The sequence below is a fragment of the Mercenaria mercenaria genome, chromosome 1 (genome assembly GCF_021730395.1).
Source record: "Mercenaria mercenaria strain notata chromosome 1, MADL_Memer_1, whole genome shotgun sequence".
In the NCBI taxonomy this organism is placed as follows: domain Eukaryota; kingdom Metazoa; phylum Mollusca; class Bivalvia; order Venerida; family Veneridae; genus Mercenaria; species Mercenaria mercenaria.
Genome location: NC_069361.1, coordinates 41985909 through 42009997, shown reverse-complemented (window position 1 = coordinate 42009997; position 24089 = coordinate 41985909). Strand labels below are relative to the sequence as shown.

The 24089-nt window shown below is 32.4% G+C and overlaps 3 protein-coding genes and 1 long non-coding RNA gene across 4 annotated transcripts in view; all 4 read right to left on the bottom strand.

Annotated features, from left to right (window-relative positions):
* LOC123523178 (uncharacterized) overlaps positions 1-6945 on the bottom strand; it is a 125635-nt gene extending 118690 nt beyond the window's left edge. The window contains exons 1-3 of the mRNA XM_053543101.1: positions 6789-6945; positions 2241-2399; positions 1540-1798 (exon numbers count right to left, since the gene is read on the bottom strand). The gene's annotated coding sequence lies outside the window, so the exon portion shown is untranslated. The remainder of the gene's footprint in view (positions 1-1539; positions 1799-2240; positions 2400-6788) is intronic.
* A 134-nt stretch (positions 6946-7079) lies between these two features.
* On the bottom strand, positions 7080-14388 carry LOC128557592 (uncharacterized). Its single transcript, XM_053545129.1, has 6 exons — positions 14278-14388; positions 13821-13976; positions 9348-9600; positions 8720-8868; positions 7865-8032; positions 7080-7541 (listed from the first exon to the last, which is right to left on the bottom strand). The coding sequence occupies exons 1-6, from the start codon at positions 14336-14338 to the stop codon at positions 7177-7179; spliced, it is 1152 nt and encodes a 383-aa protein (XP_053401104.1). The 5' UTR covers positions 14339-14388; the 3' UTR covers positions 7080-7176.
* Positions 14389-15058: 670 nt separating this feature from the next.
* Positions 15059-16379, bottom strand: LOC128555176 (uncharacterized). Its single transcript, XR_008369857.1, has 4 exons — positions 16337-16379; positions 16026-16186; positions 15463-15639; positions 15059-15270 (listed from the first exon to the last, which is right to left on the bottom strand). It is a non-coding gene; the product is annotated as an uncharacterized LOC128555176 (long non-coding RNA).
* A 269-nt stretch (positions 16380-16648) lies between these two features.
* LOC128556945 (uncharacterized) lies at positions 16649-17747 on the bottom strand. Its single transcript, XM_053543026.1, has 3 exons — positions 17612-17747; positions 17075-17248; positions 16649-16884 (listed from the first exon to the last, which is right to left on the bottom strand). Exons 1-3 carry the CDS (start codon positions 17679-17681, stop codon positions 16649-16651), a joined length of 480 nt encoding a protein of 159 aa, XP_053399001.1. The 5' UTR covers positions 17682-17747.
* Positions 17748-24089: the final 6342 nt, after the last annotated feature.

The window sequence follows — 24089 nt, the reverse complement described above, 5'->3', positions numbered from 1 at the left end:
GATTATAGGCCATATGGCATTTTAGCTATGAGCATCACAAACAAAATGTCAACTACTGATGGCTATTTCAAGAGCCGTATTAGCGCTAAAAACTCAAGAAGAATGCCAATTGTGCTGGGTCACGTCATGATGCAAGGTTTCATGAGTTTACATAGAATACCTTTTGCGCTAGGCATGCCATTATGTGAAAATGTGCATTGCATTATCGACTACTTGAGGTGCCATACATTTGGAAATACGGGAAGGAGCCAGGCGAAAAGTATTAAATCGCGCAAGTTTATTTATAAAAAAAGTCATGAAAGTTTTCAATTAATTATATCAAATGCTTTGCGAGGTAGACACGTCACCAGGTGAAAATTTGCATTTTTGTCTGTTTCAGGGGTCATAAGTCTGGAAACAGGGGCGGAGCCAGACGAAAAATAGGAGATGTGCAAGTTCATATCATGATAAAGACTCATGAATGATTTCATCAATTTGTATATCAGATACTTTTTGAGATAGGCATGTCACAAACATTTTTCACACGGACGGAGGGATGAATCTTTATGACCCCACCACTTAGTGGTCGGGGAACAAAAATGATATTGACCGGGAAAGCAGAGATTCATTCCAACATAATGATGCTCTTGTAGGACATTATAATTATAAGTGGTGTAGATCAAGTACAATTAATTTTTATCTATTTCTATTTTTGAGAAGAATGAGGAAATGGGATTGCATTTGAGTTTCAAACTCCATGTAACGTCTTTCTGAACTTGCAATCTATTTCTCAATTATTTGTAATACTTTTATTATTCATTACAGCTTTCCTCACTTATATAAACAAAATATTTAGAATAACGTCGAAAAATGTGTATAACGCAGAGTATGTTCTAAAAACTAAAATAATGTATAGTGGACCAACTCAAATACTAACACTCGATATAACTCTGTACATTTTCTTCAATTAATTGTACCCAGACGTTAGTGTTTTATTCAATGACAAAGTATAGGGCTGTCATTGATTGGGTCTTAAGCATATCGACGATACCGATATATCAGAAGACAAATATCGACGATACATCGATATATCTATTATTTAGTTAGATTAACAGCCTATTTGTTCATATGCGTACTATATACCTTCCTGTAAATGCTATATTTAGTTTTATTGCCTACTTTTCATATTACAGTTTGATTGTGTTGTATTTGTATTTATGAAATAAAAGAAATAAATAAAAATTAATAACATCATTAATTTTTATTTTGCCTTCACTCTTCTTTTGCATTTAGCCGAATTTTCAACTTTGTGAACTTAAGTTGTCTTTGAGGGTCTGAGTGTTTATCTGGATAGTTTTTTCTCTCTGTAAAAAATCGATTTTTGAAAATGGGAATCGATAATCGATCGACAAAAAAATATCGTTGAAACATCGATATCGTTTCTATCAATGACAGCCCTAACAAAGTATGTTAGGCAAATGTTGCCAACTGAAAAACCCGGAAACACTTTAAACTAAATCTTTACAATCATTTAACGTAAGAGTATAAATATGATCCTACTTCAAGGAAATTAATCCAAACAACGATAACGTTTTCTGCTTTCCGTACTCATATCCAACGAGTGTTGATTTCCAGCTGAACTTTTCAATTGTAGCGGCAATTTCGAAGTCACATGGTCTGACATCTAACTCAATTGAAAATGATCTTCCAAGATCGGCTGAGTTAAAGCAACACTTGATGTTGGTGCAAGACTCTTTAAATGTGCAATAAAGAGAGCCGTCATCCTCGGCAAACCAAATTGGTTTGGAATCTATGCATTCTGTCAGTAAATTGAAGTTAAATAATTTATCAACTGCAGCGATAGTTAAACGATATTTTCAACAATATATAACAACACAGCAACAACAAATAACAACAATAACAATGCATTGGCCTTCTGCAGTGGCATCATAACGATTTGACGTCATTACATGTGAAGTCGTTAAGAATTTAACACCAGTTCACAACAAAATACCTATTACTACAACTGTTTTCAATCGATTTGTTGAAAACAATAATGAAAAATTCAACTTTTAGGTCGATATGAGGATTGATCGACCTAGAGCTACGCCTTGATTCTATATCAATTATTCTTGGTCGATATATGAATGCTGTTACCTTTTCAAAAATGAAGAATGTATATTCTAGGTAAATTTTGAATAAATAGAATTTTTATAATACAATAAACCGTAAGTGAAATCACAATACAGTCATAATGATACCGTCGGCAAATGTCTGATCTGTAATCTGGTCGATAGTACATTCCGATGTCAAATATTCAGCGAAACCAAGATATTCAAACAGCTCGGCCGACAAAAATTCGGATGGTCTTTCAGACGCGTCTGAATTATGTGTTTCCTTCCATTCTGTGAGACTAAAGTCTGAAAAAGGTTAAACACAAATATATGTTATACAAATATTTTGCAAACATAAACAAAAGCATTTAACTTGTTGATCGCTGGCGGTATTGTTCCGTGTTAACTGCCACGGATTCAAAATTAAAAGGTCTGTGTAATGAGATTAATCGTCATTTGATATAAGTTCAAAATATTTTCATTCAAAAAAATAATATAGACCCAAAAATATTGCAAAATAAATTGTACATCATTGTCGATTCTTGCATAAGAACTACTTTTTTCACTGGATCCGCCCAGGGCCGTATATGTAATTCTGCGCAGATTGACATCTGGTATCTGCGTCTTTTTTCTTTCATAAAAACCTCTTCTTGAAGCATTAAAGATGCAATATAAACCATAGAATGTTTTACTGTATCAGTAACTAACGCCAAATGCGCTGCCCCCAACATTGTTCGTACTCGTTTCTTCCCTTGTTTACTCCCCTTTTAGAACTCTGCGTCAATTCAGATTTTGTAGACAACCACGGATATTAAAGAATCGCATGTTTACCTGTGCGATTCTTTGTTTTTATGTATCATATTTATGATTTTGGTAAGTATCAGACAGCATGTTTTTATCTAATTTCTCCAAGAATTTATATAAACAGCTTGGAAACTTGACACTACGTTCGTACTTATCCGTACTCCAACTGCGTGTCCATACTCAATATAACTCGAATGTAAAGTTATTATTCTTGAAATTGTGATCGAGTCCACCAAAGTGTGAAATGATATGAACAATCATTGGTAATTTTATTTCTGTAATAATGAGAGATAAAAAAATCCCTTAAAACCTTTAGGATGTGCTTTTGATAGTGTTGTTTATTTCCGGGCCCTGGATAGGGATATTTAAAACATGTTTACCGTTTCCAAGAACAACTGGAATGGTAAATAAAAAATGTACCGGAATCGTCAAGTCATCACATATGAAAACAATACATAAATCGTCGTGAAATATATTTTCGGTCTCGGTCACAAACAATCCCGCGGGCTTCTGCAGAAGTTAATACACAAAAAAACGTGTATTATCCCTACATTCAAATTTGATGTGAATATGTTTCCATTTGATATACAGAGTTACTGCAATACCAAGTGTTAAGACCCTATTAGTCGCCTCTTACGATCCTGCATGGGTAAGGCAGTGGTTCCAATTCTTTTCATACACAGATCGTCCCAGAACCACATGGGGCAGTTAAGATCTGATCTTATCTTATCTTATCTTAGACATCGTCGTCACGTATATATATATTAGAATGATTTTTAGTTGAGTTATATATTTTCATTTTTATCATTTTAATTCTATTGTACAAACTTTGTATCTCAATAGTTGAATATTACCTAGTTTGCTTGTAAAACGAGCAAAAAAAAAAACAAAAGAAATGCAGTAATACTAACATTACTTCTTTTACTGGTGTTGAGACACCCACCTGCTACAAATGTAAACAATGCTATTATCTGACAGTATTTTGAGTACAGTGAGAGAATTTGACGAATCGCACTCTGCAAAATATTGATATATTAAATACTTTCATTATGTTTATAAAGGTTGTGAAGTAAATGTTAATTGCCTGTAGATTGTGGCAAGAGTTTGAATTTAATTTACCAGGCATTGCAAAGTGTGTCGCCATTTAGTATCACATTGTTTTACCATCGTCCCGTAATTTTCTTGGTAGCAGGACGATTGTTTTACAATATTTCTGCGCGGTGGCTGATATATAAGCACTATGAAAGGTAAAAAGGGAATTGTTTGAAATACACGTACGATCAATATGTAGAGGCATATAGAAACTGCAATATCTGCATTCACAAATGTTTTGAAACCATTGCACATTTAGGCTTTGTTCTTGCACATGTGTCAAATTAAATGAACAATTCATACATCGCAACCCCGTTGACGTTAACCAATGTAAAGATATGTGTAGATATGGTAACTATCAAAGAAAAAGTAAGAGCAACAACTCTGAATGACTAGCAAACAGAAGCCAACATAAGAACGATGGTCAAAAGTGATATAAGACTACTAATTAGGTAGACAAAATATGATATACACTTGTTTAAAAATCCTTGTAATTGATTCGCACCTAACAAACTTTTTGTTTGTTTATCACAGTTATTTTCAGTCATGTAAAGGCCATTTTCGAAAGTTAAATGGTGCATTAAAATTAGACATGCATAAATTTTATTCAAGAAATCTCACGACTTTTACTAAAATTATTAAGTTTAGGCTTTTTAGCTAAAGGCATTTCCTTGTTTGATATGAAATGTAAATGTATATCTAACAATGGGAAATCATTTAGATATATTTGTAACAACCTACGTATAATATTTTTATTATACTAATCATTTTCATTTCACTATTTTGAAGGATTTTCTGTGACTATTTAGGAGTGCTTCGCTGCAAACATCGCAACAAAATATGCCACTGACATCTAATGTGATTCTAACACTTTAAGGTGGTGAAATGATCCTTTCTGCGATTTACAGTAATTATCTAAGTAAGTCGGCATTCTTCGTACATAATTGTAGGTTGACGCACTCATTACTTTCTGTTGAAACCGAAAAATGTCAAAATACATAATCTATCGATTTTAATACAGGTCCACTGTATTCAGCAAATTATTGATGTCTTATTTATTGTTACATAATGTACAATTTAAGCAGATATCTGAAGAAATTCACACTCTTTTACAACTTAACAACACTAATAAAAATTTCTGCACTGGCCTACGTTTGAGCATTATATTTTTACAGCCGCCTAGTAAGCATAGCCTGCACATTCAAGGCCAATTTATGACAATTGCGTCAGGGAGTCGATTCTTTGGCTCTGTGGTTTGACTAGCACCCGTCACAGGAAATTCGGACTTTTTTTTTCGGAGTTGTTACGGCTAAAAGTCGTAAGAATAACCGGACAGTCCATAGCAACAATTATTAATTGTATTGAGTACATTCATGAGTGAAAAAATATTGATGGGTAAACGTTGTACGATTCTCTACATGGTACACGTAATATCTTTAATGACTTCTTTTAGACTTCATGTGGACTTTTGATATAGACTGTAAGTGGCGAAATCCCAGAATCAGTGAAAAATTGTCAATAGAGGAGCTATCCATTTTGATTAAGATATTTAAGATGGTATTTTTTTTAAATATAAAATAAATTCTGCTTTTACAAAGAGAGGATGGGAAACATTAACATATTTAGTAAAGAAACGCACTTTGCTACCATTTAACATTGAAAAAAATACCCTGTAAACCTGAATTCAAATTGCTAAACTATCATCTCTAAACGTTTACATAACATTTGTAAATATCAACGAAATCTGTCACTTAAATGTACATATGTATTACAGTAAACCTGAGAAAGATGCAGACAAAGAACGTAAAAGCATGAAAACGAATTTTAAAAATATCGTTGAATGCTTACATGTACTATTTAAGGCCGATAATAATATTTAGTTTTGGCTTGTTCATTTCTAAACATGTTGAAGCTTGTCTTAATCGTCGTATTCATTTTTTATGTAATCCCACTTGCAAGAAGGCCTACCTATCAACTCATTAATCCGCATTTATAATTGGATTATTGCGGAAAGATGATAAAATATATACCACCCAATTATACTTGGAATTTTGCGGAAACGGCTGATCTGACTTAAAATAGTCAAATATATTCATAATATATGGCATCAGAACATGTTAAACTCTCCTCCAAAATTAGTTCTGAACCACTATGCAAACTTAAACTGAGACATTATGTTATATGTGTAACATATCAAACATCATATACAAAAAAAGGGAAAAAACTCTTCAATATTTACCTTAAAAAAACAAATTAAATGACTGTAAGTCAATACCAAGTTTCTGACCAAACATTTAGTATTTATTTGTTTTAACTACTGTCATACAGATGCATACATAAATACCAGATATGACTATTACATGTGGCGTTGACTGATCTGTTGTACTATATCTAAAAGGTATTCACTTCGGTTCACAATATTCCGGGGCTGTTTTTGTTAACTGAATTGTAAACCTTAGGTACATACCGTGTAAGTATGTTCCTATGATAGTTTTAAAGAATATATTAGAAACATACGCATATGGTAAAGTAAGCATATTTTTTTAAAAATGTATAAACACATTCAAGGAGATGTAAATAATAGTTCGATCTGTAATGATTCAGTCATGCCAAGGCAGACATCGATGTTTGCTTTAAAAAAAATTTAACAGATCTTAATTTCGCCATAAAGAATGATTTCTTATAGGCTTTATATAAGAGTGTTCCCTAATATTTCTCTGAACGTAAGTAAATGTGATTTGTAGAGACTGCACATATTCTAAGACTAAATTATTGCGGCCATGATGGCTCTTTTCTTACCTGGTATTATAACCTGTTTGTTATAATCACATACTGGGAGCACAAAATCAGTGTTTTCAAATATAGTTGCATTGATGAGACAGCTTGTTTCGTCAAAACAGAGTGACGCATCTAGGTTTAGCACCAGTATGTTTAACCTTGATATGTATTCGGCATTTATTCTGTAATAAATCGGCACACGGTCTTACATAACGGATATAAATTGAACCAGCCTATAAATAAAGAGATCTTTAAAAAGAGAATTTGTTTCTTATACTTTCAGTATTGTCATCCTCCTAAATGGTTTTCCTCTCTGTTTTTCATTTTATTCATTTAAAGATCTGTTTTATATGCCTTTTGAAAATTGGAAATTAACCAGATCTATGGCATGTTGTGAATGTCATCACACTCACAAAATGGTTAGTCTTGATATATTGGATTTGGTGTAAAAGCATGCTAGAAAAGTTTTGAAAAGCCTAGAACTCGTATATTTTATACACGAAATAGTTGCAAACCTTATGGTCACGATGCCTGCAAGTGTTATTATTTGCTGAAGTCCAAATGTATCTGCCGTTAATGCAATGGTATGATGGAAGTTTTCAATTGCAATGTGCATATTCATTAAGCAAGGATCAATCTTTAAGTCCACGGAAAGTGTTCTTTTAATAAGATATGCATCCATACAATAATGCACTTCACTACAGTCGTCATTGATAAAGCAGGATACTGTATCTGGGAGTTGTTCAGCTGGTTCAGACACTGCACATCTAGAACCTAGACAAATATGCAAGAAAGATTAAATAAGTAATCTGATTTTATACATTTACCTTATACGAATCTAATAAAGGTTTAATTAAAGGCAATTTACTTAAATATGAAGTGTAGAAATAAAACAATGTATTTCCGTGACATTTCATACATTATGAGTATTATGGCGTAATCAGACGTTATGACTTGTCAAGTATGTTAGAAATGAATGATTAATGATTCTGAAAGAATAATTACTGTAGTTTGCAGTGTTACGCTTCTCTTCAACTATATCTAAATGTTTGTACTTTCCTAGTTTCCTATTAATGTTAAAAATTAAATATAATCACCACTTGTCCACTGGCGACCTTGGTATGGATCTTGAAAACGGTCACATGTCTCAACTCTTAGGAAATTGGCGAGTCCAGACTGATGAAGATATATTGGAATTACATTTGTATCCAGCGTATCATCTATAGACGTACCAATGTTTTCACCAAAACGTTCTAAATCAAAGCCTGAAAATTTATCCACAAATTTTTGCCAAATATTGTAAGACGAAATGTGAAAAGTCTAATATTATCAATATATATGTTAAGAAATAAGTTGAACGTAAGTCCAGAGTTTTGGTAATTGTCCGCTGCCAATTATTGTCACATTTGCCGGTTCGGGTGAACTTTATGTCGCTGAAGTTTGTGTTTCAATTTCTTAATCATAACAAGTAATGCAAATTTGCCATAAATACATGCATTTTGTATTTCATTTAATCGGAAATATATTCGCAGAGAAATGTTAAGAAACGATAAGATGGATAGTGTTTAGAATATGTTTTTTATTAAACCTTTTGTTTGTTATATGTTTGGAAAACATCATTTTTTTCTTTCATGTTGTTCGATTACATAATACACATTGCCAAATTCTTACGACTATTTTATGTTTGTTGTCCCATGTCGCAAGTTTTCCGTAGAATTGCGTTTCAAGAAGTGTTTGTACTATCAATGGATTGAAATAAAGTAAAATTTCATAATGATATGTACAAAATAAATTAATTGCCAAATTATAAAAACAGATCAGCGCTGCTGATATTTACTTTACATGGAATAAGATGGCACTGACCTTCGTGGTGTTTTTTTACAGCCTAAAGATGTATATCCCTTTATGTGTATTCTTCGAGTTTATATTTGTAAAAGAAACTTGCATTTTACCTGTATACTGGCGTTGACACTTGTGCTTTGGAAACAGATAGTTATCTAACAGTGTGATATTGGTCAGACAAGTCGTTGTATCAACACAGAATCTGTAATCTAATTTAAGCGCATACATCGCAGAGAGTGGAAGATCAGTCACGATGTAGCTGAAACAAGGAGACTCATAAAACAGAGTGTTCGCAGCACTTTTAGTCGGTTTCAACAGAATAATATACTGCAAACAGACATAAAAAAACGCAATTGTTTCTTCTTTTATATTTTGATAAATTTACCATACCCTGTAATTTCAACGTGTTCCAGTATAATTTCACTTAAATCTAAACAATCATTTGCTAGTACTCTAAAGCATTTCGGATCCGTGGCATATAGGTAAACACAGTTTTCACCTACTAGTTTTATCTGCCCCTAACAAAATGATTAGAAATTCTCCATTTAAAATGGTACTTTTTATAATCCTGTCCGTGCTTTCAAAAATGCCGTGTCTTCCTCTACTCCAGTGTGACTATGAACATAATTTAAATATTACAGACATATGAACTTGTGAATGCGTTTCATTCTACTCAGGTTTGTTGTACATGAACGGTTGATTTATAACCAAAATGTTTTATATGTCTCTAAAACTAACCTTATTTTGACGGTACCAAACAGATCAAGTTGCTGCTCTTGTCCTAGCGCGAACTCGAAGATAGAATGTCTTCTGTCAAATTTCTCAATATTAATAGTAAGGATCATATCACATGAATCAAATAAGAAACTGATTGAAAAGTTTCTCATTAATAGCAGTGATTCTACACAGCATGATATAGATCTGCACTCCGTATCCAGCTTACACGACGCACCTTCGGGTAGAATCTGATTCTGGGTTTCCCCTGTGCAGTCTACGAAAGAAACAATACAATGAGCGCATAAAATGCTTTAAACACTTGACAAGATAAATGCACAAAGCAACTTTATTGATATATTGTAAGAGACATCTTGCATTAAATGTGATATTAGAAATAAAAGATATCTGCACATAAATGCTGAATATATATCTCTCGTTATAGTGGACTTTAGTGGGGCATCTCATAAGCCAAAGAGCAGAAGGCATTTTCGCCCAGTTGGATTAAATGGCACTTGGGAGTAGGGATGCTTAATCAGTACATTTTCATGATCGATCATCAAAAATAATCGGACAGGGTTTTTTTCCATTTTTAATAGAATTTATTATAACGTAAAAAGAAAATATTAGTAACGTTGCTGCTTCTTAATGTGATAGCTACGTATTTTATGAACAAATACGTTTTCGTCTGTTGATGAGAAGACGAAAAAGGTTAACCATTATTTACGTAGGTTTTCGAATATCATACCGAAGAATATTCCTCCGGCCACTAATCGATATCGGTCAGATTTTCTATATAGAAATAAGAAGGGCATGTACACATTTTACTTAATAACAAAATTACTAAAAATAAGAAACCTTAGGTGCAAAAATATTACCAAAGTTCAACATTTGATTCATCACAAGGTTTTTTTAAATTAAATTTTATCTTAATTTTTGATTCGTTCTTCGCATGAAGTTTGATGCCATCATTTCGTCATTTTTTCTCTTCTTTTTTTCCATATAAAATGTGCAAAAATCTCATACATGCGTTTCTTCAAAGCATTTTTTGTATAAAACCATTGATATGAAAGCTTAGGTGCAAGAACTTTCCTACCCTCACTGAATTTATCTTTTGAATGATATTTATTTCATTTTTGTGAAATAAAAATTTGATTCGTTCTCAGACGGTTTATTTTCACTAATTTCGAAGAAAAACTAACTTCAGCGCGAAGTTGTTGTTGTAGCGTCATAAGAAGACGATATTATAGTATGCCGCGTGAACATGCGGTATTGTGATCAAAACGTTAAAGTAATGATTTAATCATTTAATGTAATTTTACTTCGTGAGTAATTCATTTTTTGTTAATATCACAAATTAACAATATAAGAAATGCAATTAAATATTGCAATTAATATTTCGGTTCTAAAAAGAAAGAGACGCTCATTTCTTCTTACGTTGTTGTTCTCACCTTATTTCATATACATTTAAATATCAGTGTCAATTATGCCAATTATGTCAATTAAACATTAAAAGAGATAGCTTTCCTAATGACCCTTTGATCACAAATGCAAACTGTCGTAAAAAGGTAAAATACAGATTTTTTTTGTATATATTATTGCATAGGTGGACAAAACCCCCTTCATGTTTTTTACAAGGAGGACAAAAACCCCTTCGCTTAATTTTACAAGGAGGACAAAACCCCCTTCACGTTTTTTACAGGGAGGACAAAACCCCCTTCATCTTAGAATCAAAAGGACAAATTATATAACAATAATTATATAACTAATCAAAGTATCTGAGAGTTATTTAACAAATTACTTAACAGTTTGGTGAGAAAAACATACAATTAACAAATTATCAGGTCAATTAATTAAGAGATATTCAACACTTTTTTCAACGAACTAAAATAATTGTATATGTATAGTCTGATTAATTTCAAAGTTATTACGGAACCAACTGAAATAATTGTATATTATAGAATAATTAAATCAATTATCATTATTATAAATATTAATTATAATTATGTTCAGACATCTCTTTTTGTTTGCCCTTTTGATTCCTTATAAAAAAAAGCAAAGGGGGTTGTCCTTGTAAAAAATGCGAATGGGGTTTTGTCTTCCTTGTAAAAAATGCGAAGGGGGTTTTGTCCTCCTTGTAAAATTAAGCGAAGGGGTTTTTGTCCTCCTTGTAAAAAACATGAAGGGGGTTTTGTACGCAGGGGATTTTGTCCGGATACCATTTTACTTAATAATTTTTAGTAAATAAATTCAAGGTCCGCCTTAATCAAATTAAAGCTGGAATATTTAATTATGTCCGGAGCATTTTTGTGTTCAAGAATGTTTTTGCAATGTAAATAATATCTGCATTTAAAACAGAATTGAATTTTACTTCAGTAACTTAATTATATATTTTTGTTTTCGTGAAAATTTTACTTGGTTTCATGATCTTTTCAGTTATCATAAATGTCGTCGTGATTAACTTACTTTCATAATTTATTGTACATGTTCAATTCAAGATAATTTTACATAAAACTAATTTCTTTACTGTAATCCTATTGAATGATAGTTTATAGAAGTAATAAAATGTTATAATGCATCACGCATAAATCCTTTTTATTGGACCTGTAATAAAACTTGCCAATTACCTCTAAATATGGAACGTTAAAACAACACAGACGTTTATAACACTGATAAGGCTATAATTACGTTTTGAATTACGGGTATTTTTGTAATTACAAGGTATAATTATCATGCGATTTTAATCTTTCGCATATTTTTTATTTTGCAAGCAGTTTTCATATATTGGTGGAATATGTGTAGTTATATTAAAATGAATAATGTCTGCTTGAATACGGCAAAATACCTGTACCACGCTGATTGCCACTATCTTTTTTTTTAATTTTACAAACTTCCTATTTTACCAATATTTTAAGAATTACTGACTTGATACACGTGTGATGTTCAACCATTTCAGAATAAAATAATTCAAAACCTACACCTGTGTAATTATAAATTGTAAACAGCTGTTTAAAAGAAAAAAAAATAACTTGCGTATACATGTATTTTTGTGACATAAGAATGGACGTGGTAGTGGCAGCAGGTATAATACATATCAATCAGACAATTTTAAAATATATTCGTCAAGTTTATTTGTATTTTGTGACTTCCCTGTTTGATATTTGTTGTTTTTTTCTTCTTTTTTTTGACAAGAATGTGTTATGGCCGTAAAAGTTATAAAATCGTATAAAACATGGTTCGATCTTTTTTTGGGTGTGTGTGGGGAGGGGGCGGTGGTACCTAGGTCTTTTACACATATTATACTTAAAGACAGCGTTATTTAAAACAATATAAAATCAGATCATATTTCTTAAATATATATGTCAGATTTTATTTTTCAACGACAGCATATTTTATAAATGGGAGACGCCGTAAAAATATCAATGCTAGTGCTATATAAATATAAAAGGAAGTGCCTATAGGTACGAACCTCCTTTTTTCTAGAGATTAAGGGTCATTTACATTTCAGATTTGGTTGAAAATGAAAAAAAAAAAAAATAAATAAAAGACTTCATCGATATTTGCCTTTAACTTGAATCTAAATGGTTTACAGATAGCAATGTTCACCTGATTTGTTACATTGTTTTTCGAAAACATGTTAAAATATACATTCTTCTTATATAAGAATATGTATGAAAATAATTTTATATGAAAATATGGTTTTTATTGCTGAAAGATATGTTATATTGATATAAACATAAATTTAATTATTATAAAATAACATGTTAAAAATGCTATGGTTCAGAAAATTACATATTAAACATTCTTTTGATAAAACTGACTTGTTTTATTTCTAATGAAAAATCCCTTTTCCATAGTTTGTAACTCCAGTGACATTTCAATTAAGCTTGTTTAATTATCTTATGAAAAACCTTCTCTTTTATAACACTTGATTTTGAAATAAACATGCAGGTGACAATACCCGGAGGCAGTAGATATCGACATCGCAATACCGGTCACCTGTTACCAATACCAAATAGCTGTTGTCTCCCCTGATATCGATTTTCTGCAATATCGGTCATGAGGTCAATTCTTCCTCATGAACCGGCAAACCACAACCTGCAAATCAGATTTGTCTTAACAGGAGGTTTTTCCAGCCCAGTGCTGTCAGATTTGTCTGATCTGTCGCCATTTTCAGAACCTTGACCACAACCAAAAGAGCAAGTCCCAGAGTGAGAAAAAACAACAGAAAAAACCATATGAGCTTTGCGAAGTAGCACACTCGTTTTAGCGACAATCGATTACTCAAAACTAGACCGACTTAAGACATTTTCAATCAATTTTCGATCATATTCGATCATTGCGGCATCACTACTTGGGAGCAAGTTCAACCATATAAGCTTAATAGAAGTCATATAGAATCTCGCTGTGACAGTTTAAGTGAAATATAAAATCTAATGAACATATTTTGTGGAAAGTAATGTGGATAATACAAAATTGAAATATGTGTATATCTACCGTTTATCATGAATGTTGACTGCACTTGACATTCACCGTTTTGCAAATACTTTCTTAACGCAAGATCATTTAATAGCTGTTCTGCAAGATTCTGTGGTAGACTTGTAACACCATCATCAATGTCATGTTCTTTCAACCATGAAGAATATTTGAAGGCTGTTATTGAAAAACGAGACAAAAACACATCGCATTTCAGAATGTATAGCATTACCATCCCCGTATTTTAAGGAAAGAAAATAACTGTTACTTTATTCTAAATCATTTGTTTAATGTTACCTCAAAAAGTTCTACAAACAGAAAAAGAACAAACAACATGTAATGTACTATTTGATTTAGCTTCATGTTATTTAAGGTAGACACTTCTCGATACTTAAAACGTTACATCATGTTTAAACGTACCAAATTAAAGTTGACGCGTTATATAATCAGTTAATATTCTTTCCTGAAACGTACAGACCTGTATCAACGAAGCCAAGTTCTTCTTCACATGAAGGCCTCGGCACTCTCTGCTTCTGCATAACATGAACTTCCCCTTGACATTTTTCAAGGTCAGAAAGACATACTTTTACTTGAAGATCCAGTACTAAATCGCCCTTCCCTAAGATGTCAAAAATTCTGTACCTACAAGGACAGTGGGTGTATTTCTTTATTCTCTTTGCACACATTTCTTTTTGCTTTTCGGCACTCTTAACAATTTTCTATAATGTTTGAAAGATGTATAAAATGTTGAATGATTAATGCAATCGCATGCATGGCGATTCAATAACTTAAAATAAACTTTGTAAATAATGGATACCCGGTTTACTTAATAATTAACTTCAGAAAATGAAACAGAAACAAACATTTTACCTCATTTAATTGAATCTTTGAAAGCTTTTGAATGAAATTTACGATTACATTTCAAATATTTTAGATCACATTTTCATGACAATGAATTGAAGCAATTTGTACAGTTTTCAGCCATGATCATTCATCACAGCTGGTCTCATTCCGAGTGTTTTGCAGTCCAACATTTCTATGATTGTAGTATTGCGTTGTACATATTTTTATTGTTTCTTTATTATATATTACTATCAATATTGTTGAGATTTCATCTGTTATGATTTAAAACATAACAATATTTTGTCTGATAGTTTTTTCCCTTTGTAAAGAAGAAAGATTACATTCTTTCAGAAATGAAAACAATCTTACTCAATTTTAAGAACTCCTTGAACTTGAACAGTTTTCCAGTTGCCAAGTTCATTGTCGCTGAATAAAAATGAAGAGGTGTAATTTTCTATTCGAAACGTTATGACGTGTTTGCATATGTCAATATCGAAAAAGAACTCAAATGCTCTATCCAAATGCGGCGCTTCTATACAACATTGCAGTCCTAAGCATGTGTCTAACAATACACAGTTTGCCCATTCAGGGATACTAGAAGAAACATCCGACAGTATATTTGAACAATCTGAAAATATAATATAATCTCTGTATTTTACAAATGTTAATAGAATAAAACATATTCATCAACGCAAAATGCTTATACGTTTCCAGAATTTAAATAATATGTCATTATGATTTACTTCATTGTGCTTTTATCGAGAGGTTAGATATAATTTGATTTCTATATACATGTTTATATTAAAAATCAAAAGTTTACCACTAATTTTTAATCCATTTTGTGATGGTTGATACATGTCATCAAGACGGCTGCATTGTTCAGACAGAAGATAGTTTTCAAGCCCATATATTGACATAAGCTGTGTCAAGGAGGTGCCCGCCACAGAAGTTGTTGAATCAAAACCATTATCTCTCAGCCATCGTTCAAATGAAAAATCTGAAAACAGTGCAATTGTTCGGTTACAACCAAAACGGGCCTTAGGGAACTAGAACTAGATGGAATAGCAGCCAGTCATCACTTACATAAATTATTAGATCTTTCTAGCATAACGGCTGTACATATATTATCTTCCTGCAAATGTCAGTATCTCAACCAAAGTGTCTGTGATCATGCCTGTGTTGAGAGGGCATCTGAAGTATGATTAAAACTTACTAGACGTCATGTAAAGTTGTAGGAAGAAAGCGGTCTTCTTATATTTCTTTTTATCATATGAAAATTTCTACTATTCACGTAGCTTAGATATATGATCTCAACGGAGTAGTCATAAAATGTCTTCAGATGTCAATGAAAGCAAAAATCTATAAAGTGCATGATAAACCAACCTGAAATCTGAAACCCTGTTCCATGATCGCATGGTTTCGTTGGTAGATAAGTATTATCTAGAACAGTTGCGCTGAACAAACACGCCTGAGAACTTTCTAAACATACATCGATTGAAGCTGTTATTTGAAAACCAGAACCATCTGTTTCATGAATTAGAAACCTGTAAGGTATGCTTCAGTGAAAAGTTTGAATATTCGCTACACTGACATAATGCAAAACCACAGTAAATGTCAGACATTCTAATATTATTTGCAGATTACAATATCATATACGATACATGAATATTATAAATTCGGTGATAAAAACTTACCTAACACGAAGAATTCCAAACAAGTACACCTTGCTTTCTTTACCTTAAAATAATTATAAAGAAAACAGTAAGACAGATTTTAAAACTTAACTTTTAAACTTTTGGAAGCATATTTTAACTGTTTAAAAATATTCATCAACAATTCGGTTTGCTAGATTTTTATACAACAATTATTTAAAGATTGCATTACATGGTCGATGCATTACTATGTGTTTTTCTTTACAATGGCTTATAATCTGAATACCAGTGATATAACAATGCTCAAATCAACATTTTTGCAGACGTACCTGATTAGTATTAAATTACATTACTTCATCTAAAGACATGGAAAAACTTACTATATTCGTAATCTATCAGCGGTACACTGACGTGCATTTTTTCGAGTTCGATGTCAAGTTGATATTTACAAATGTCTAGCTGAACTTTAACTTCAAATGAGCGTTTTAAAGTATCAACATCAACGCAACACTGGAAGCCTGTGCAAATGTCTAGAACTGTGCATGAGATTGGCGATGATAAATGTGGTGTTTCTACTTCGGATTGGCAATCTGAACGAAAAATAATTATGACAAAACGATCAACACGGTATGCAATGTTAAATTATCAAACACAGAAATGATTCTCTTATGGATACGGTCTTATTATAAAAAAGCCACGTGTTCATTTATAAAATTTCTATCAAGATAAAGAAGGAACATGAAACACAAGAACAAACGAACTGTCATTCAAATTTATCACCTGATCTCCACCCATCTGTCGTTGGGGAATACGGTGTTAGTGAACGATTGCATTTTTTGGAGCTCAAAAACCCATATAGGCCTGTTTCTTTCATCAATTTAGAAATCAAATCTTCAGGTATATCATTAAGATTTTCCATATTTTGTGACTGAAGCCAGGTTTCAAACGAAAAGTCTGTAACGCAGAAAAGATAAACACAAAGCAAACGTAGCAAATATGGAGTTGTGATATTAATTTTTTAACATTTTTTTTTCAAAAATTCAATGATGTGCAAATTTATTTCTACTTGTAAAAAGCAATATTTATGCTTTGCTTGTTCGAATTTAGCTAGAATGTGACACAAAGGTTTTCATTTTGAGGTTGCTTATTTACCGTCAATAGTAGCTTAAATAATCTGTTTTAATTTAAAACAACATTCAAACTTCCTTGGTTTGTTCTTGCAAAATGAACAAAAGATACATATTAAATCGATTGTGCGAACATATTCAATGTAATTACACCCGACAGATAAACTGCTCTTGAAAACCATTTACTTACCAGGTATTAAGAAATCAGTGTCCAATTTACATAAAGGCTTTGTAACAGTAACATTATCGAGTAGGCTCATTTCAAATTCACAGTTGTCAGCACTTAGACAAACGCTGATACTAAAGTCAATGCCATACTGTCTTGTATCTTCATAGTTATTGATTAGATATCTGAAAAAACAATAATTTGTGAATCGTCTTTGATTCCATCGTTCAGAACAAAAATATGTTTGTACTAAATTTTTGTAAATTCCTTAATAAAATCCGTATAATATACTTGCCTGATGCTAAAAATTCCCTTCAAGGTTGCGGTCTGTAGAGTTCCTAAATTTGAAAAGAAAAAAATGTAAATAATACATCGGCTTGCTACTGGAATAAAATGTCTAATGAACACAAATTCTAAACGTCCTAATTAATTTCAAATTGTTAATACAAATGGTATTCATGTGATTATATGGCACTACCAAAGAACAAGAAGGATATGGACTTCATGGGGGGTGCAATTCTGCTTATTCGAATCAAGGACCTGCCGGTCGATAAATAAGTAGCAATACATCACAGTTGTTTTACTAAACTGTTTTGGAACATTCAAACCGGAAACATGTTTTCAAAATTTGAGATTATAGAAAAAAAAGTAATTTTTATTACAGTTTCTTTTATATATATAAGAAATTTCTTACTTGCAAATTTTCTTTCATAAGGTTAATTGAATTCTACATACTGAATGATTGTCTTTTGACATATTTGTGCATGATTAAAGAAGACAGGTTTTCTGACATTACGTAGGATTTCTGCTCGTTTGGATATTGATATTGCATTTTTTTTCTGAAGCAAGATCTTTGTGTTCGGTTTAATCAATTACAAGAGGACCATGATGGCCCTATATCGCTCACCTGTTATCATTGCACCTGAGGACAAGAAGGTCCTCAGAAAAATATCTAAGTCCAAAGGACGGGAACAACAAAGGAAAGAAATTTAACCAAAAAGAAAAAAAAATTCTGACCAGGTACAGATATGTCAAAATACAACTAAAAATTGGAGGTACCATTCATTTTTTATTGTTGGCCGCAGAAAAGTGGTCTCGGTTTTTCCCTACGGCCAACAATAAAAAAGTTACTAAAAATAAGCTATTTATAGTAACGTAAAAGGGAAGTAATTAAAAAGAAAACTGTTGAAAGTGAACAAAAGAAGGATCTGCCAAATAAATCTGTTGACATAAATGAAATTTCAGATCAGTATCTTCATTAGTTATGGAGATATACCCATTTTAATTTGAAATAAAGGGAGGTAATTTGACATAAATTCAGTCCATGGTTATCTACCCTGATTGGCTCAGTCCAACTAATGACAATAATGAAATTTCAAATAAGTGCATTAAGTACTTACTGATATAAATCCATTTTGACTACAATCAGGGGAGGTAATCAAATATAAAATAACCTACAATTGGATCTGATTTGTCATGGAATCCATGATTTATTGTTGTTGAAGATATTTTGGAAGTTTATATAAAAAGAAACCATAAATGAAGTCTCTATATGGCTGCAAAATCCAAAATAGCCAATTTTGGACTTTTCAGGGGCCATTTCTCTGGAACCCATGACGGAATCTGGCCAGTTCAAGAAAAGAACCAAAATCTTGTGGTGATACACGTTGTGTGCAAGTTTGGTTAAAATCAAATCATAAATGAAGTTGCTATTGTGCAGACAAGGTCAAAATAGCTAATTCTGGCCCTTTCAAGGGCCATAACTCTGGAACCCATTATGGGATCTGGCCGTTCAAAAAAGGAACTGAGATCTTATGGCAACACAAGTTTTGTGCAAGTTTGATTAAATTAAAATCATAAATGAAGCTGCTATTGTGCAGACAAGGTCTAAAGAGCTAATTCTGGCCCTTTCAGGGGCCATAACTTTGGAACCCATGATGGAATCTAACCAGTTCAAGAAAGGAACCAAGATCTTATAGTGATACAAGTTATGTGCAAGTCTGGTTAAAATCAAATCATAAATGAAGCTGCTACTGTGCAGACAAAGTCAAAATAGCTAATTCTGGCCCTTTCAGGGGCCATAACTCTGGAACCCATAATGGAATCTGGCCTGTTCAGAAAGGATCCTAGATCTTATGGTGATACAAGTTGTGTGCCAGTTTGGTAAAAATCAAATCATAAATAAAGCTGCTATTGTGCAGACAAGGTCAAAATAGCTGTTTTTGGCCCTTTCAGGGGCCATAACTCTAAAACCCATAATGGGATCTGGCCAGTTCAAGAAAGGAACCGAGATCTGATAGCGATACAAGTTGCGTGGAAGTTTGGTTAAAATAAAATTATAAATGAAACCACTATCGTGCAGACAAGAAATTGTTGACGGACGCACGGACTGACGACGGACGAAGGTGATCACAAAAGCTCACCTTGTCACTATGTGACAGGTGAGCTAAAAACATGGAATTCTGTTTACTTGTGACACTATAAATGTCTTTCTTTTGTCTAACCAAGGCATTAAACAATGTTATTCCGAAAAACATAACTTCCATGCTTTCTAGGTTATCAAATATGCAGAATTGTCTTAAAGACTACTGTCATACCTTGTTTGATACTCTTATTCCATACAAACTTCTTACAATTCATATCCATCAGGTGCATTTGAAGCTCACTTTATATAATAAAATCCGATTTTGTAATATCTAGAATATCAGTCGAGGGTAGGTTGATATTTAAAAAGTGTATAGCATACCCCATTCATAATTATTAAGAGAAATATTGAGCTGTAGATTTTCGATACCAGCCACAAGTCTATTATTACAAGCATCAAGTTCTAGCATCGGTCTGAAATTTCGTTGAAGTGTATCTACCGCCATGCAGCATTCTATTCCCGTACAGTAGCTTGGGATGTAGCATTTCAATTCCTTTGGAAGTTCCTCAACCGGTATTTCTAACGGACAATCTAAAAGTAGAACATGAACACTAGTTTCCTTAGACAAATATAATCCGGAAAGTAGGCTTATTATTACGGTGGTATGTTTAGGACATGCAATTATTTTTTTTAGGATTATCTTGAGCGATCAACATCTTATCTCGTGCGCACGACATCTTATCTTGAGCGATCAACATCTTATCTCGAGCGATCAACATATTATCTTGAGCGATCAACATCTTATCTTGAGCGAACAACATCTTATCTCGTGCGCACGACATCTTATCTTGAGCGATCAACATCTTATCTCGTGCGCACAACATCTTATCTTGAGCGATCAACATCTTATCTCGAGCGATCAACATATTATCTTGAGCGATCAACATCTTATCTCGAGCGATCAACATATTATCTTGAGCGATCAACATCTTATCTTGAGCGATCAACATCTTATCTTGAGCGATTAACATATTATCTTGAGCGATCAACATATTATCTCGAGCGATCAACATCTTATCTCGAGCGATCAACATCTTATTTCGTGCGCACGACATCTTATCTTGAGCGATCAACATATTATTATTAAGATGTCGTGCGCACGAGATAATTTAATCTTAAAAAAAATAACATATGTCCTAAACATACCACCGTATATTATTTACTTATTTAACTTTAAAGCCGTTTTCCACAAAACAAATGACACGTAAAACTACAATTACTGGGGGCATCAACACGTTTTCTAAACAATAAGCATTTACTGAATATGTAAATGTATATACATAAAAACTTTCTAGAATAAGCAGCACTAAAATATTTGGTACATATTTTACCTTTACTCCATCCATTCACACTACCACTAAATGGGTCTTGTGAGTGCTTACAAGAGTCTTCTTGCAAGTATGGGACTATTCCTAAAGTGTCTATAAGCTTTGCGAGCATTACATCAGACAGAGTTGTAAATGGTGTCAACTTTTCTTGTTCCATCCATTCGTCTAACTGAAAGCCTTCAAGATTTTTCCCTTATGTTTTAAAACATTTTGACAACATTGCAAAAATGACATTTTCTAAATATCTGTGAGATATCAATATATAGGATTTGACAAAATAAGATATTAAAGGCTTAAACAATTTCTGCCTTTCAAATTCAGATATCAATTTATTGGAACACAAGACAGACAGGCGATACGCTATTTTAATTATCAAAATGAAAAAAGCGCCACAGAATCCTCCATTTAACACTTAATATGCTTTGTGTAATTACTACAAACACATGTCTAAAACAATGAACCACTGAAAATATCTATTTCTGAATACAATATGCAACAAGTATTTGAAGCAAAACAATATCTTGCATTATTTCTTCCACAGCATTTGCCAGAACATGGAAAGCCTTGTCTTTTATCTTACACGTACATGTTTTCAAATCTATAGAATGACTTTTTTAATTTCAGTTATAACTTTTTCATAAATTTAAAGATACATTCCTTGCTTTTACATCGTGCCTAAATATATACCTGGTGTCTGAAAGTCGATGTCAGGGTTACAAGTTGGTTTTGGAAAATCCAATTCGTCAAGTAAAGGAATTGTTTGGTCACACGGTTCACTCTGTTCCAAACATATGTCGATATCAGATGTAACTTTGAAAACCGACCCGTCTGTTGAATCATTTATATTGAACCTTTAAAAAATGCTTTACTTCTATAAAAAATGATTACAATAGATGAAAATAAGATATGAATTATTGATTGTATAAAGATATAGGTAAACATACAATAAATTGAAACTTCTAAAAAAAATAAGCATGTTGATGATGTATAATAAAATCTATAACAATTTACATTTGAAGTATATAAAGATATTAAGTAAAATACAATAGTACAATAATTTTGACGGAGTCTGTTCATGCGAGGTCATAAAATGTGCATCCCTAGCAAGAGTTTTAGCGGGAATTCTTGTTTATTCAAACTGAATGGACCAGAAGAAGGAAATATACCAACACCGTAAAAATAATTTATTATGCATTCTGTCATGTTAATAAACGGAATTAATGCGTTCTGTTTGCAACCCTAGTATTTATAATAAAGTCACTTAAGGTCCTGTTTCCGGATACATATTACCCTAACGTATTCGCAATTACTTCACAGACGGTTTGAAAATGTGTACCGATCAACGCACGTTTAACTATTAACTTTATTTAAAATGTCAGTGTGGTATCATTTTGAGTTTTGATTTATTCAAAGAATACTACTAGCTGTGATACTAGAAAAGAAAAGCGTTCTTACTTCAAAACTAATATCCCGAGAAGATCGATTTGTCTTGTTTTACCTAAATGAAATAAATACATTTTATAGCAAACCTAAATGATACGTCGTAATTCAGAATAATGAAATTATTTTAATACTGAAGCTTAAAAGAGTTATACTTGTTTATAGTTACATAGATTTATTTAATTGACCTTATCATTACAATTAAAATTCATTAATAATATCAAACGGATATTCCTGTAGATGACATCATAGTTTTAAATATTCTAAACAGACACTAATGGATGCATCTTTTTTTATTTTTCGACTGAAATGAATACATGTACGAACAAATGAATGCATGCATGTTTTGTTTGTGTTTAACGCCGTTTTTCAACAGTATTAAAGTTATGTTACGGCGGGCAGTTAACCTAATCAGTATTCCTGGATTTTGTGTACCAATACTAACCTGTTCTCCGCAAGTAACTGCCAACTTCCTAAATTGAATCAGAGGTGGAGAACGAATGATTTCAGACACAATGTATTTTATAAAATCGTCACAGAGAACATTTGACCCGCCCGGGGATCGAACTCACGACTCTGCGATCCGTAGATCGGCGCTCTTCCTCTTGAGCTAAGCGGTCGGGTTATGAATGCATATATAGAAATTCAAAAAAACTGTCATACAAGGGTAACAATGCTCTTCCTAAACCTATATACAGAGTGGCAAGTATACAAAGACATTGATCGGTTCTAAACTTTATAACAGTGTTTTACCAAATTCAAATCCAATCAGTGTTTGGTTGTATTCCAAGTTTTCAATGCCAACTGATAACCCATAATTACAGGTATCGATGTCCAAATAGAAAGCAAACGTCCAGTCCAAATCAGGGACGTCGAGACAACATTCAAATCCAGTACAAGTGTGACCCTGATGGCAGCTTATTCCACTTGGAAGATCTGGAAGGGCTGGTTCAGATGGGCAATCTGCAAAAGAATGGTCATATAAACATTTATATATATATAATAAACATTTAACATAAACAAATTATTCTTGATAATAACTGAAGTATTAAAAATCAAATTTGACGAAACATAATCCATTTTGTTTATCAAACATTTGTCGTTGTGTTTTTTCTGATCCTTTCTTAACAATAGAATATCTTCATTATAAAAGGGATGTTTAAAAAAATTGCATAACATAGATAAAACACTAATATGATAGACAACCTAAAAGTAATTTCCCAATTTCATTATTTTCATAAAAATCCAGAAAATATCAACTACAATTTCTGTCTGTCGACGTTTGCAAACAATCACGATAATTCATTAA